At 35.6% G+C, this 13240-nt stretch overlaps 3 protein-coding genes and 1 long non-coding RNA gene across 10 annotated transcripts in view; 2 read left to right on the forward strand and 2 right to left on the reverse strand.

Annotated features, from left to right (window-relative positions):
• LOC107635887 (transcription factor MUTE) overlaps positions 1 to 2102 on the reverse strand; it is an 11608-nt gene extending 9506 nt beyond the window's left edge. The window contains exons 1-2 of one of the 2 annotated variants that reach the window (XR_002360545.1): positions 1822 to 2102; positions 46 to 1006 (exon numbers count right to left, since the gene is read on the reverse strand). The gene's annotated coding sequence lies outside the window, so the exon portion shown is untranslated. Of the gene's footprint in view, positions 1018 to 1821 lie in introns of those variants that run through there. The other variant, XR_002360544.1, reaches the window with a different exon arrangement.
• Positions 1 to 6895, forward strand: part of LOC110270865 — a 7298-nt gene extending 403 nt beyond the window's left edge. Inside the window, exons 2-3 of the long non-coding RNA XR_002360546.1 lie at positions 6163 to 6168; positions 6885 to 6895. This is a non-coding gene — a long non-coding RNA (uncharacterized LOC110270865). The remainder of the gene's footprint in view (positions 1 to 6162; positions 6169 to 6884) is intronic.
• On the forward strand, positions 2854 to 6181 carry LOC107638589. Of its 4 annotated transcripts, XM_021120565.1 has the most exons (5): positions 2854 to 2902; positions 3167 to 3430; positions 3731 to 3929; positions 4991 to 5246; positions 5356 to 5526. In XM_021120565.1, exons 3-5 carry the CDS (start codon positions 3747 to 3749, stop codon positions 5499 to 5501), a joined length of 585 nt encoding a protein of 194 aa, XP_020976224.1. In that variant the 5' UTR covers positions 2854 to 2902; positions 3167 to 3430; positions 3731 to 3746; the 3' UTR covers positions 5502 to 5526. The 4 variants fall into 4 exon arrangements, with proteins under 4 accessions (XP_020976224.1, XP_016197409.1, XP_016197410.1 ...); XM_016341923.2 differs by lacking the exon at positions 2854 to 2902 and having other exon boundaries at positions 2914 to 3430; positions 5356 to 6181; XM_016341924.2 differs by lacking the exon at positions 2854 to 2902 and having other exon boundaries at positions 2917 to 3430; positions 3826 to 3929.
• LOC107638587 lies at positions 7148 to 11779 on the reverse strand. 3 transcript variants are annotated; one of them, XM_016341922.2, is made up of 7 exons: positions 11258 to 11779; positions 10152 to 10347; positions 9821 to 10012; positions 9322 to 9426; positions 8020 to 8275; positions 7834 to 7911; positions 7148 to 7630 (listed from the first exon to the last, which is right to left on the reverse strand). In XM_016341922.2, exons 3-7 carry the CDS (start codon positions 9857 to 9859, stop codon positions 7497 to 7499), a joined length of 612 nt encoding a protein of 203 aa, XP_016197408.1. In that variant the 5' UTR covers positions 9860 to 10012; positions 10152 to 10347; positions 11258 to 11779; the 3' UTR covers positions 7148 to 7496. The 3 variants fall into 3 exon arrangements, with proteins under 3 accessions (XP_016197408.1, XP_016197406.1, XP_016197407.1); XM_016341920.2 differs by having other exon boundaries at positions 7262 to 7630; positions 10152 to 10234; XM_016341921.2 differs by having other exon boundaries at positions 7262 to 7630; positions 10152 to 10287.

The following is a 13240-nucleotide window of genomic DNA, read 5'->3' on the forward strand; positions in this document are numbered from 1 at the left end:
ATACTTTTTAAAAAAATTAAATATTTTTTTAATAAATTTTACCAGTTAAATGGAAGGGTGTAATATAAATTTTATTGAAGGGAATAGCAGTAGCAGGTATAACACACTATGGAGGACTCAAGCTTCAATGTACACAGTACAATAACAGAATCAGTATAATAAAGAAGAGAAGAAAAATTGTGAAGGAACGACATTAGAGACAATCCACGCTCCTCATCCAAGGACCACATCACGCTAACGAACGTATTTCTCTAACCACCTATTAGTAGTTCTCATTCTTGCACTTCTTCTTGGGCCTTGATTTACCCCTATGCTTGCCATCTGTCCTTGGCTTGTAACTAATTCCTCCTCCAACATATGTGGCTCTAAGGCATGATTGTTATTACTATTTTATGTATAGGTAGCCTGGTTAACCTCAACGTGCTCTGCCTTCTTCCCATTCGTTACATTACCCCGCTCATCAACAACAACCTTGTCCTCAAGGTTGAAATCAGGATAAGTATGGCGCAAATCATCAGCACTCTCCCACGACGTGTTGGCACTCGGCCCCTGACCCCATTTGATCCGCAATTGAATAATCTCTTTACCATCTTTGATGACTGTTCTCGTACCCAGAATCTCTTGCGGTTCCAATAAAGGACCCAACTCTGTTGTGCATAGAGGAAGGGGGAGATAATGGTCAACCTTCTCACCCCTAAACTTCTTTAAAGCTGATATGTGAAACACATTATGAATCTTGGCTTCAGGAGGCAGTGCCAATTTATAAGCCATGGCACTAAGCTTACGACAGATCTTAAATGGCCCGAAATAGCGCATCGCCAATTTTTTATGCTTCCTCAAAGCAACTGAATGCTGTATATAAGGTTGAAACTTCACCAACACGAAATCACCCTCTTCAAATTCAACCAAACGTCACTGCTTGTCTGCAACTTAGATTTTGGTTGACATATTTTGCTCAACTTTACTTTTCGCTGACCATATTTGTTAGCTCCTTAGGGGAAATTGCCTACAAATGACCTTAGATAAAGTTTGGACAGAGCAATTTTATCAAGGATATTACTAGGGGTATAGAATATAACAACAGAGTTTGATGATTAGATTATGGTTTCTCACAGCAGAGGCCTAGCATAAATGGCATATCTGTATGTAGTTTAAGAACCCATAATGTGTGTGAGTGAAGGGTGTGTGCGTAGTGTATAATAACCAAAAAATAAAAGATTATGGTTTCTCAGATGACAGAATGGACAGCCACATATATCAGTACTCTTCATTTCCATCCTCCTTCGAAGAAACTTGTAGGCGAAAATACTAGAACTAGTTTCAATTTACAGCTCTGTAGATTATTGTCCTATTAGATGGCACTTATCTTGGCTCTTTGGAGAGAGGGGAAAAAAAGACGACAAACAAGAATAACAAAACCTCAAACTCACACAAACTAAGTATTAACTACTAAGATTTCTATAGCAGGAAACCAGAAATAACTACAAACTACAAATATAAAGGTATTCATCGAGTGAAAATTCTCCCCTTTTATCTTTGGCAATAATTGCAATAAACAATTGTAAATAAGTTCCTGAATAAGCTTCATTGATGTCGAAAATCCATTCATACAAGGGCTAATCATCCTAAATATCAAAACGGTGGAAAGGCATAGTTACCTTCTTCAAGCTTATATTCTAATACCTGAATATTAACCAATCAATGAAGACAAATGTAGAATTGGTAAAAATGTTGTCCAGAAACACAGAAGAGCTAGTAAAAACAATGGTACACCAAAAAAAGGACCTTTTTTACGATAAACATGAATTGGATATGACTTACTTGCGACGTATAGGTTTCTCTTTGTAATTCTTCTTCGACGCAGTCATTGGTGTAGTGTAATTTTGTCCGGGGTTGAAATCAAGTTGAAATTCCCAATTCGTTCGAAAACTCCGTGGTTAGGGTTTTACGCTTGAAGCTGAACCAAAAAGAATCGTGAAGTTTTTTGGAGCAAACTTAAATTACGGTTAGGAGTGTGCACGGGTAGCGGGTACTCGATTACCCGTCCGAACCCGAACCGAACCAATTAAATTGATTTTGGAACCGATGGATAATCGGGTCCAACCTAAACCAAACCGATGACATTTACTAATGATTGGTTTGGGTATCGGTTTTAGGGGCGCGGAAGCCAAACTAACCCGTGAACCCGATCATAATTAATTAAATAAAATATATATACCCTAATACTATCTCACTAACGGCGCAACCATGGAGTAGACCCAGAAAGTAGAAACCCTAGCAGAGGCGGAGCTTTCTCCTACCACGCAACCAGCTTCTCCAATCTTCATCGCTTCTCCATTAGGCTTCAGGCGCATCGTCTTCTCCACCTCGTCCGTGGACCATCTGGTGCATCGTCTTCTCCATCGTCTTTCTGGTAGCGGCAGTGACGCAGCAACCAACTTTCTCTCCGTTGTTGGCGTCTCAGTCGGTATCTCTGTCAGCATCGTTGTTCGCGGTTCCCTCTCCAGCAGCCAGCTTCGTCTTCAATCAGCCGTTCCTTCTGCAGCAGCCAGCTTTCTCCAAGCTCCAACGTCGTCTTCTCTATAATTTTTGGGGAATGTTATATGTTAAAGTGTTAACTGTTTTATTTTCTGTTTAATTTTTGAAATTATACATTCTTAGTTGTTGTTGAATAAAGCAATCTTGATCACTCTGAAGCAATCGTGCTGTTCAATTTTTTAAATATTAATAGAATCTTGCTCTTATGTAAAAGCTAGATTTGATTTTGAACTGAGGATTTTCTATAAGCTAATTTTGATTTTTAACTTTAAAAATATTATGCTATTCATTTACTATTATAATTCATGGTAGCAGATAAACGAAGAAAAAATTGAAAGAAAGCTAGAACTGAATTTTACTAATGGTGAGATTTAGATTTGTATTAGCGGTACACACTATATATAAGTTAGTAACTATGAAGAAATTATATGTAAACTATACTCTGATTAGTTGAGTAATTAAATGAATACTCTGCAGTGTTATATTTTTTATTGTAAACTTCCATTTTGGGGACATAATGCTTGCAATGTTAATAAATACTCTGCAGTAAGGTCTTTCAATTGTACTAATTGGTAATAGCCACACTGATCTTTACGTCTAAATACTCTTTTAAAAACTTGGGTGACAGACTGGCGAAGAAGCAGGTGTCACAACGAAAGGTGACATCGACTGACAAAGAGGAAGGAAGTTGTTTTCACGAGTCACGACTGGCAGTGGCGACGCCGATCAGAACGCGAGCAGATTTGACGATGAGAAATTGAGAATTTAGAGCTCCTTCCACTTCGATTCGGTTACCTAATTTAACTAATTTCTCCGTACAAAACTCCGTTTCCATTTTACGGCGTTTACCGCCATGGAAGCCACCGACGACGTAGAATCCCCCACACCGATTGTACGAAACTCCTCACATCTTTCTTTATTCCTCAATTTTATATCATTATTATTCTTAAATTGATCTAGCTATAATATTTGATATAGTAGCATTAGGCAAAGAATTTGAGTAGGGTTCACTAGAATTTCCTTGTTTATATGAAGGTATTGGTAAGTGAACTGGTTTCCTTGCCACTGCACAAAGATATTAATATAGTGAATATGTATTTGATCAACCTTAGGTCAATCTGTATTGGTATACTGGAAATAATTTAGTAAATTGGGAAAAGCATTGATTTGGGCCCATTTCCTTTTCTTCTAGGTTCCTGAAGATAACTATGAAATGTGTTTGCCTTCACCATCCTGAGTTCATTCAATTATTAGTTTCATTGATATTATCTAATTTCCTTTACCAAGCCTCCCCAAAGTTAGCAGGAACTGTTAACTGGGGTACAACAACTGTTATTGGAATATTTGATGGCATGTTATACGGCGGTAGCAAGGAGGCAGCTGCTTCTGTTGTAAGTTCTTATTACAAGAGGCCTCGATTCCTTTTTCTTCATTTTTCCCCCATATGGCTATGAGAGTGTTTTATGCTGAATACAGAACGGGTGTTACTGCTAACATCCAAACTACAATCATGGATTTCATTCTTTACATTATAGAATTCAATGTTGCGTGTAACTCCGTGTATGAAAGTGATCTTCTTTTGCATACTGTTAGATGTGTCACGAATAACACTTTGGTGTTGATGTCGAAAGAAATTTTTTTTCCTTTTTTGTGGATGCAGAGGATTTATTTTCCTTGAAAAACTACTTGTATATAACGTTAAGCTACCTTCCATAACATGGTAAGAAACTATTTAGAGTTAAATGTACTTGAACTTTATCTTTGATATTGTTTTTTCATAATCCAAAAAATGTTAGAGTTTTTGCTCAATCCTTCTTGCTTGATGAGATTTATTTTCTTGGGGAACTAGTAATATCAGAAGGAAGGTGTAAACCAATCCATTAGTGTACCATAAAGATGTCAAAAGATTGTCTAATCCCGTCAACATTCTAATCCCGTCAACAGGCTAGCATAAAGATATACTTGATCGATTTGTAGGTTTTCAAGAGCTTAAGCTAAAAAAGCTGGAGTTGTTTTAATTTGTTGAATTGCAATTGCAGTACAAAAAATAACTGAGTACTTACTTTCTTAAATGAATGCAAAGATGTTTCTGTTTTGTCACAATAGATAGTATATATCCTCTTTATTCATGTCATCTAATGTGAAGTTTCACTCTTTTCTACTATTTGTATAAGCTTGTTTTCCTTTTAATGCATTGCTATGAAGTTGAGGAGATAAATACCTGACCCACTTCAATAATCAATAGATGGAATGAATGCTAATATCTGAATACAAAAATAAACCTTACTAGCATTTTCTTTAGACAGAGAAACAAAACCCATGAACATAGTGCTATGGTTTATGTTTTCTTTGTTGATTAAACATTCTGTTGTCAAGTATGTGAAGGCGGAGGTTTTATTTTTTATTATCCAATTTTAGTCATGGTATTTATAAGTTCCTAATGTTTTGCTAGAGCAAGGACGCAGAAGTGACATTGAAGCTTGGAAGTACAAAAGACAAACGTGAGCAATATCGTTTGATGAGAGATGCTATGGAGAAACGGTTCATTAGGGTTACACGGGGCTCAATAGTAGGAGGAGTACGCCTTGGAATGTTCACTGCTGCATTTTATGGCTTACAAAATCTACTTGCAGAGCAGCGAGGTGTGCATGATGTTTTTAATGTTGTTGGTGCCGGTTCAGCTACTGCTTCAGCTTTTGGTTTAATATGTAAGAAATGATACTCTGCCACTAGACTCTTTATAACATGGACTGAATCACAAAAAAAAATTCATTTTTCATTCATTTCATTGTATTAATAGATTGTTTCCCTTTGTAGTGCTAGGATCACTACGTTGGCGAGCTAGGAACATGATGCTAGGATCAGTTTTGGGAGCAGCATTTTGTTTTCCTCTTGGTAACATAGCTATATTTCTTGATACTTTGTCAGCTCAGATTGTCGATGTGACTTTTGCAGATGCATAAATTTCATATATAATATGTTGTGGAATATAATGCTGTTAGAATTAGAAGCATCACTTGATGCTCAATCTGGTAGCAATTTCTCATATTCAACCAAGTTTTCACTATATTTGTTGAAAGTCTTGTCTCATGATACGTTGGCAAGTTGGCTCCATTTGAAGTTGATAGAAAAAGCTAATGAAGGGAATCAAGCTGCAAATGAAAACTTAGATAAGAGAGACATAAAAAGTGGAGTTAGTGCTGCAATCGAAAGGCTTGAAAGCAATTTACACAAATGGAAGCTATTTGGCTACACAGAGGAATGCCTTCTTGTTTCTATTTTTCAGGGTGGTCAAGTAATCATGCAATGGAGGATGTGACACCACTGGGAATGGCATTGATGTCCACTTAATAGGAGAAAAAGTTGTATTAATTAAATAATTTTGTTGACCAAGTTGAGTCACACAGTTCTTCCATACGAAATTATGATGCTATTATTAGTTTGTTATTATGTTTTTAGTCTTGTTATTATGACTTATGAGGCTATTGTGGTATGAATATCATCTGTTGCAGTGCCAATAGTATCTTGGGTCAGCCTCTAAGCTCCTAGTTTCTAACGTGTCTTGAGGCAAAATCATACGAGTGAAATTTGCGTTATTGATGTGGCCATTGACTTGTAAAAAAGTTTAAAGTGTTGTGATAAAGATATGGATGATCACGTTTATCATGGGTGGCTATCTTTTTCAATGCTGAAGGAATCTTTTTCAAGACAAAATCAAATTAATTGAGAGTTGAAAATGATGTGCTCGTACATGTATAAATAGTGATAGTATGGCATGAGTATTAGACACACAGTAATAAAACATTCCATTTTCTCTCTTTTACTGTAATATTCTTCTATGCTAATAAACTCTCTCTCTCTCTCTTTTATTTCTCTGTAGTTTTAAGCTATATAACAACAACAACAAAGTTTTGTTTCACTAGGTGGGAGGTTTTAAGCTATAATATTAGTAAATAGATAAATTACTTATATTACAGTGAGATAAGAGTATATTTATATTTCTCTATTTTATATTCCTTATTTATTTATTTCACAACACGTTATCAGCACGAGATTCTGATCAAATTTTTAGAAGACTCAAGTAACAAAGAAATAAGGAATATAAAATAGAGAACTATAAATATGCTCTTATCTCACTATAATATAAGTAATTTATCTATTTACTAATACTATGGCTTAAAACCCGAAATAAGGAATATAAAATAGAAAAATATAAATATGCTCTTATCTCATTATAATATAAGTAATTTATCTATTTACTAATATTATAGCTTAAAACCCCCACCTAGTGGGATAAGACTTTGTTGTTGTTATATAGCTTAAAACCACATAGAAATAAAAGAGAGAGAGTTTATTAACAGAGAAGAATATTACAGTAAAAGAGAGAGAATGAAATGTTTTATTGCTGTGTCTAATACTCATGCCATACTATCACTATTTATACATGTACGAGCACTTCATTTTCAACTCTCAATTAATTTGATTTTGTCTTGAAAAAGATTCCTTCAGCATTAAAAAAGATAGCCACCCAAGATATACGAGATCATCCATATTTTTATCACAACACTTTAAACTTTTTTATAAGTTAATGACCACATCAATATCGCAGATTTCACCCGTATGATTTTGCCTCAAGACACGGTAGAAACTAGAAGCTTAGAGGCTAACCCAAGATACTATTGGCACCGCAACAAACGTATTCATACCACAATAGCCTCATAAGTCATAATAACAAGACTAAAAACATAATAACAAACTAATAATAGCATCATAATTTCATATGGAAGAACTGTGTGACTCAACTTGGTCAACGAAATTATTTAATTAATACAACTTTTTCTCCTATTAAGTGGACATCAATGCCATTCCCAGTGGAGTCACATTCTCCATTGCATGATTACTTGACCACCCTGAAAAATAGAAACAAAAAGGCATGCCTCTGTGTAGCCAAATAGCTTTCATTTGTGTAAATTGCTTTCAAGCCTTTCGATTGCAGCACTAACACCACTTTTTATGTCTCTCTTATCTAAGTTTTCATTTGCAGCTTGATTCCCTTCATTAGCTTTTTCTATCAGCTTCAAATGGAGCCAACCTGCCAACGTATCATGAGACAAGACTTTCAACAAATATAGTGAAAACTTGGTTGAATATGAGAGATTGCTACGAGATTGAGCATCAAGTGATGCTTCTAACATCATTATATTCCACAACATATTATATATGAAACTTATGCATCTGCAAAAGTCACATCGACAATCTGAGCCGACAAAGTATCAAGAAATATAGCTATGTTACCAAGAGGAAAGCAAAATGCTGCTCCCAAAACTGATCCTAGCATCATGTTCCTAGCTCGCCAACGTAGTGATCCTGGCACTAAAAAGGGAAACAATCTATTAATACCATGAAATGAATGAAAAATGAATTTTTTTTGTGATTCAGTCCATGTTATAAAGAGTCTAGTGGCAGAGTATCATTTCTTACATATTAAACCAAAAGCTGAAGCAGTAGCTGAACCGGCACCAACAACATTAAAAACATCATGCACACCTCGCTGCTCTGCAAGTAGATTTTGTAAGCCATAAAATGCAGCAGTGAACATTCCAAGGCGTACTCCTCCAACTATTGAGCCCCGTGTAACCCTAATGAACCGTTTCTCCATAGCATCTCTCATCAAACGATATTGCTCACGTTTGTCTTCTGTACTTCCAAGCTTCAATGTCACTTCTGCATCCTTGCTCTAGCAAAACATTAGGAACTTATAAATACCATGACTAAAATTGGATAATAAAGAATAAAACCTCCGCCTTAACATACTTCACAACAGAATGTTTAATAAACAAAGAAAAGATAAACCATAGCACTATGTTCATGGGTTTTGTTTCTCTGTCTAAAGAAAATGCTAGCAAAGTTTATTTTTGCATTCAGATATTAGCATTCATTCCATCTATTGATTATTGAAGTGGGTCAGGTATTTATCTCCTCAACTTCATAGCAATGCATTAAAAGGAAAACAAGCTTATACAAATAGTAGAAAAGAGTGAAACTTCACATTAGATGACATGAATAAAGAGGATATATGCTATCTATTGTGACAAAACAGAAACATCTTTGCATTCATTTAAGAAAGTAAGTACTCAGTTATTCTTTGTACTGTAATTGCAATTCAACAAATTAAAACAACTCCAGCTTTTTTAGCTTAAGCTCTTGAAAACCTACAAATGGATCAAGTATACCTTTATGCCAGCCTGTTGACGGGATTAGACAATCTTTTGACATCTTTATGGTACACTAATGAATTGGTTTACACCTTCCTTCTGATGTTACTAGTTCCCCAAGAAAATAAATCTCATCAAGCAAGAAGGATTGAGCAAAAACTCTAACATTTTTTGGATTATGAAAAAACAATATCAAAGATAAAGTTCAAGTACATTTAACTCTAAATAGTTTCTTACCATGTTATGGAAGGTAGCTTAGCGTTATATACAAGTAGTTTTTCAAGGAAAATAAATCCTTTGCATCCACACAAAAAAAAAAAAAAAATTTCTTTCGACATCAACACCAAAGTGTTATTCATGACACATCTAACAGTATGCAAAAGAAGATCACTTTCATACACGGAGTTACACGCAACATTGAATTCTATAATGTAAAGAATGAAATCCATGATTGTAGTCTAGATGTTAGCAGTAACACCCGTTCTGTATTCAGCATAAAACACTCTCATAGCCATATGGGGGGAAAATGAAGAAAAAGGAATCGAGGCCTCTTGTAATCAGAACTTACAACAGAAGCAGCTGCCTCCTTGCTACCACCGTATAACATGCCAGCAAATATTCCAATAACAGTTGTTGTACCCCAGTTAACAGTTCCCGCTAACTTTGGGGAGGCCTGGTAAAGGAAATTAGATAATATCAATGAAACTAAATATTGAATGAACTCAGGATGGTGAAGGCAAACACATTTCATAGTTATCTTTAGGAACCTAGAAGAAAAGGAAATGGGCCCAAATCAATGCTTTTCCCAATTTACTAAATTATTTCCAGTATACCAATACAGATTGACCTAGGGTTGATCAAATACATATTCACTATATTAATATCTTTGTGCAGTGGCAAGGAAACCAGTTCACTTACCAATACCTTCATATAAACAAGGAAATTCTAGTGAACCCTACTCAAATTCTTTGCCTAATGCTACTATATCAAATATTGCAGCTAGATCAATTTAAGAATAATAATGATATAAAATTGAGGAATAAAGAAAGATGTGAGGAGTTTCGTACAATCGGTGCGGGGGATTCTGCGGCGTCGGTGGCTTCCATGGCGGTAAACGCCGTAAAATGTTAACAGAGTTGTGTACGGAGAAATTAGTTAAATTAGGTAACCGAATCGAAGTGGAAGGAGCTCTAAATTCTCAATTTCTCATCGTCAAATCTGCCCGCGTTCTGATCGGCGTCAAGCTTATATTCTAATACCTGAATATTAACCAATCAATGAAGACAAATGTAGAATTGGCAAAAATGTTGTCCAGAAACACGGAAGAGCTAGTAAAAACAATGGTACACCAAAAAAAAAGACCTTTTTTACGATAAACATGAATTGGATATGACTTACTTGCGACGTATAGGTTTCTCTTTGTAATCCTTCTTCGACGCAGTCATTGGTGTAGTGTGATTTTGTCCGGCGTTGAAATCAAGCTGAAATTCCCAATTCGTTCAAAAACTCCATGGTTAGGGTTTTGCACTTGAAGCTGAACCAAAAAGAATCGTGAAGTTTTTTGGAGCAAACTTAAATTACGGTTATGTCCTTCCTATAGACAGACAAACAGATTCAGTAGTAATTTAGTAACAAAAGATTTAGACGCTGATAAAAATGTTATCGACAAACAAAAATTAAGAGGATTAATTTTGACAAAAATGATCAATTATCAATTGAGTTATCTAACGTTAAGGTTAAACGTTGATGTGTTAGTTAACAATTATTTATAATTACAAAAGTTATTCATACTTTTAATTTTTATAATTTTAAAAATACTCAAATTTTAATTTTTTAAAATTTCTAATCTCCTTTTTGAGTTAAATTTTAAAGTGATATTTAAACTTGCAATCGCATATCAAGAATCAGGATTTCACACCAAGAATCAAGATTTCACACACAGAACTTTCAGTGTTTATCTCAAGGTTGCGAGAACGGAACCGGTCGACTCATTAAACAATAATAAAATTATTAAAAATTCGATATACAATTTTAAATATACAAATTCAATAATTTCTAAACTAACAAAATTCAAAATTTTTATAATTTGACATAATAACTTGTTCATGTTTTATCATTAATTATTAATTAACTTATAAATTATAACAAAATAATCGGCAAGAATTCTCATTGCAATAAAAATTTAGAATCACATACTTACACGTACACAAAAATTCAAACCATAAGCAACAAAAAAATTCAGAATCACAACAAATTTCAACAAAAATCTTTCAATCAAGTATTCAACAACAAAAACTCAGAATACTGAAAACTCAACATCCAAATCCAGAGAATCCAGAAACAGAAAAACTAACCAAAACAATCCAAACTTAACACGCAAAAAGTTTCAGAATCACATAAGCAACAACCCAACTCAGGACCCAATCCCAACTCAGAATCTAGTACAAAAACAAAACTCCGAAGCCAGAATCTTAGAAATTGAAACTGAAGAAGCAGTGGCTTACCGGAGATACAGCGAGGGAGGAACGGCGGTGACAGAGTGAGCTCGGAAGCGGATCAGCTTGCGATGGCGAGGCCCCGAGCAGAGATTCCACGGCGAGGCTCCGGGCAGAGATTAACGGAGGAGAGGATGCGCATGAAAAGGATCGAGCAACCGTTCGCGTGACGTGGAGGAGAAGAGGATCGAGGACGACGACGACGGTACCCTCTGTCACTGCCGACGACGACGATGACGGAGGCGGGCTTCACGACGAGCACAGAGACGGTGAGGAGGAGAAGAGTGGCGGCGGCTGGGGGGTGACGGTGGCAGGTGGGGATTCGCGTTGAGCACAGAGACGGTGAGGAAGCGAAGAGTGGCGGCGGCTGGGGGGCAGACGGTGGCTGGTGGGGCTTCACGACGAGCAGGAGGCTGGGGGCTGACGGTGGCAGCGGTGTTTACTCTGATAGGGTTAGGAAATTAGGAATTTTGGTGAGAAACTGAGATTCTGAGAATGTGAGAGTGAGAGAGAAGGGAGAGGGGGTCGCCGTTTTGAAGCCGAAGGGGAGAACCGGGCCTTCAAAAAACCCGTCCAGTTCATTGGTTAATTGCCGGTTCAATTGATTTATAACCGATTTTTAAAAGACGGTTTTAGAGGTCAATTAGATCGGTTAAAAGATCGGTTCTCAGTTAATCCGATTAAACCGAACAATTCAGTATGATTTTTAGAATCTTGGTTTATATTTTCTTCCTCCACAAGAATCAGAAATTCACAAATTCAAATCAACATTATACAGATTCATAATCAACATAATCAAGGTTCTGAAAACCGAACCGGTCATCGAACCGTTCTCGTTACTGGTTTACTGATTTATAGGTTCAATCGGTTCGACCGTGGTTGAACCGAAAAAACCGTTTTATAATAAAATAATAAATAAAATATAAATAAATACATTAAAACATAATTATAGTTTAATATAAACTTTAAAATATCATCCAAAATAAAACCAGAATGTTATGATCTCATTCAAATACAAACTCAAGTCAAATAACAAAAAGAACCAACTAAACATAAAATGCCAACATCCAAGTTTGTCATCAATCATATTTATTCATATTCACAATTTTATCACATTCATTCATATTCATAATCCCTTGCCTTATTCAACAGCACAAAAATTGAATTCAGTTAACCATCAATCTCTTATTCATAAAACACCTGCTCTAGAACATCAGCAACAGCATCCTCTGCTGATTTTGCATACTTCAGATATTCATGTGGCCACTACATGTTACTATTTAATAATATTAGGAAGGGTACTAGTTATGCCCAATAGAATTACTTAGTCTTTAAAGAATATAGATAAGAGACTTTTATCAATGTATTAAAGGAATTAATGAATTGATATTGAACTTGGTTCAATTTGGAGTTTCTCTCCCTAATTCATGGAAGGAGTTCTAACATTGGTGCTCCCGCTGAGAGGTTTCTTCCATTTTTCATGGAAAAACAAATAACTCAACAATCTGAAAATACATTTCCAATATTCAATGAGAAAGATGGTTATGGATGGACACCTGAGGAGCAGAGATTCATAGAGGTGGAAAGAGGTTTGAAAGGAAAAGCTCTAAGATGGTTTCAGTTATGGAAGGCGCTCAATCCATTTGCCAATTTGAAAACATTCGAAATTGCTGCTGGAAAATTGAGTGGAAAGAGATTAAAGCTAGACTAAGGCAACAACGGCAACCAAATCTCAGCTATCAACAGAACAAGACTCGCAGCAGCATCAACAGAAATTCAAGAAAAAAGAAAGGCCGAAATCAATGTAAATTCAGATTCAACAAGCAATTTAGCAACAAATCCAACAACAGATCACAAATTCAATTTCACAAGATCAGTTCACAAATCAACAAATCCAGAATATGAAATTGACGAAGAAGAAGAATCATATTTCAATTTTGAATTTCAACCACAACAACAATATGAAGAATTAGACAGAAATTGCAGATCAAG

The sequence above is a fragment of the Arachis ipaensis genome, chromosome B04 (genome assembly GCF_000816755.2).
Source record: "Arachis ipaensis cultivar K30076 chromosome B04, Araip1.1, whole genome shotgun sequence".
Taxonomy (NCBI): Eukaryota; Viridiplantae; Streptophyta; class Magnoliopsida; order Fabales; family Fabaceae; genus Arachis; species Arachis ipaensis.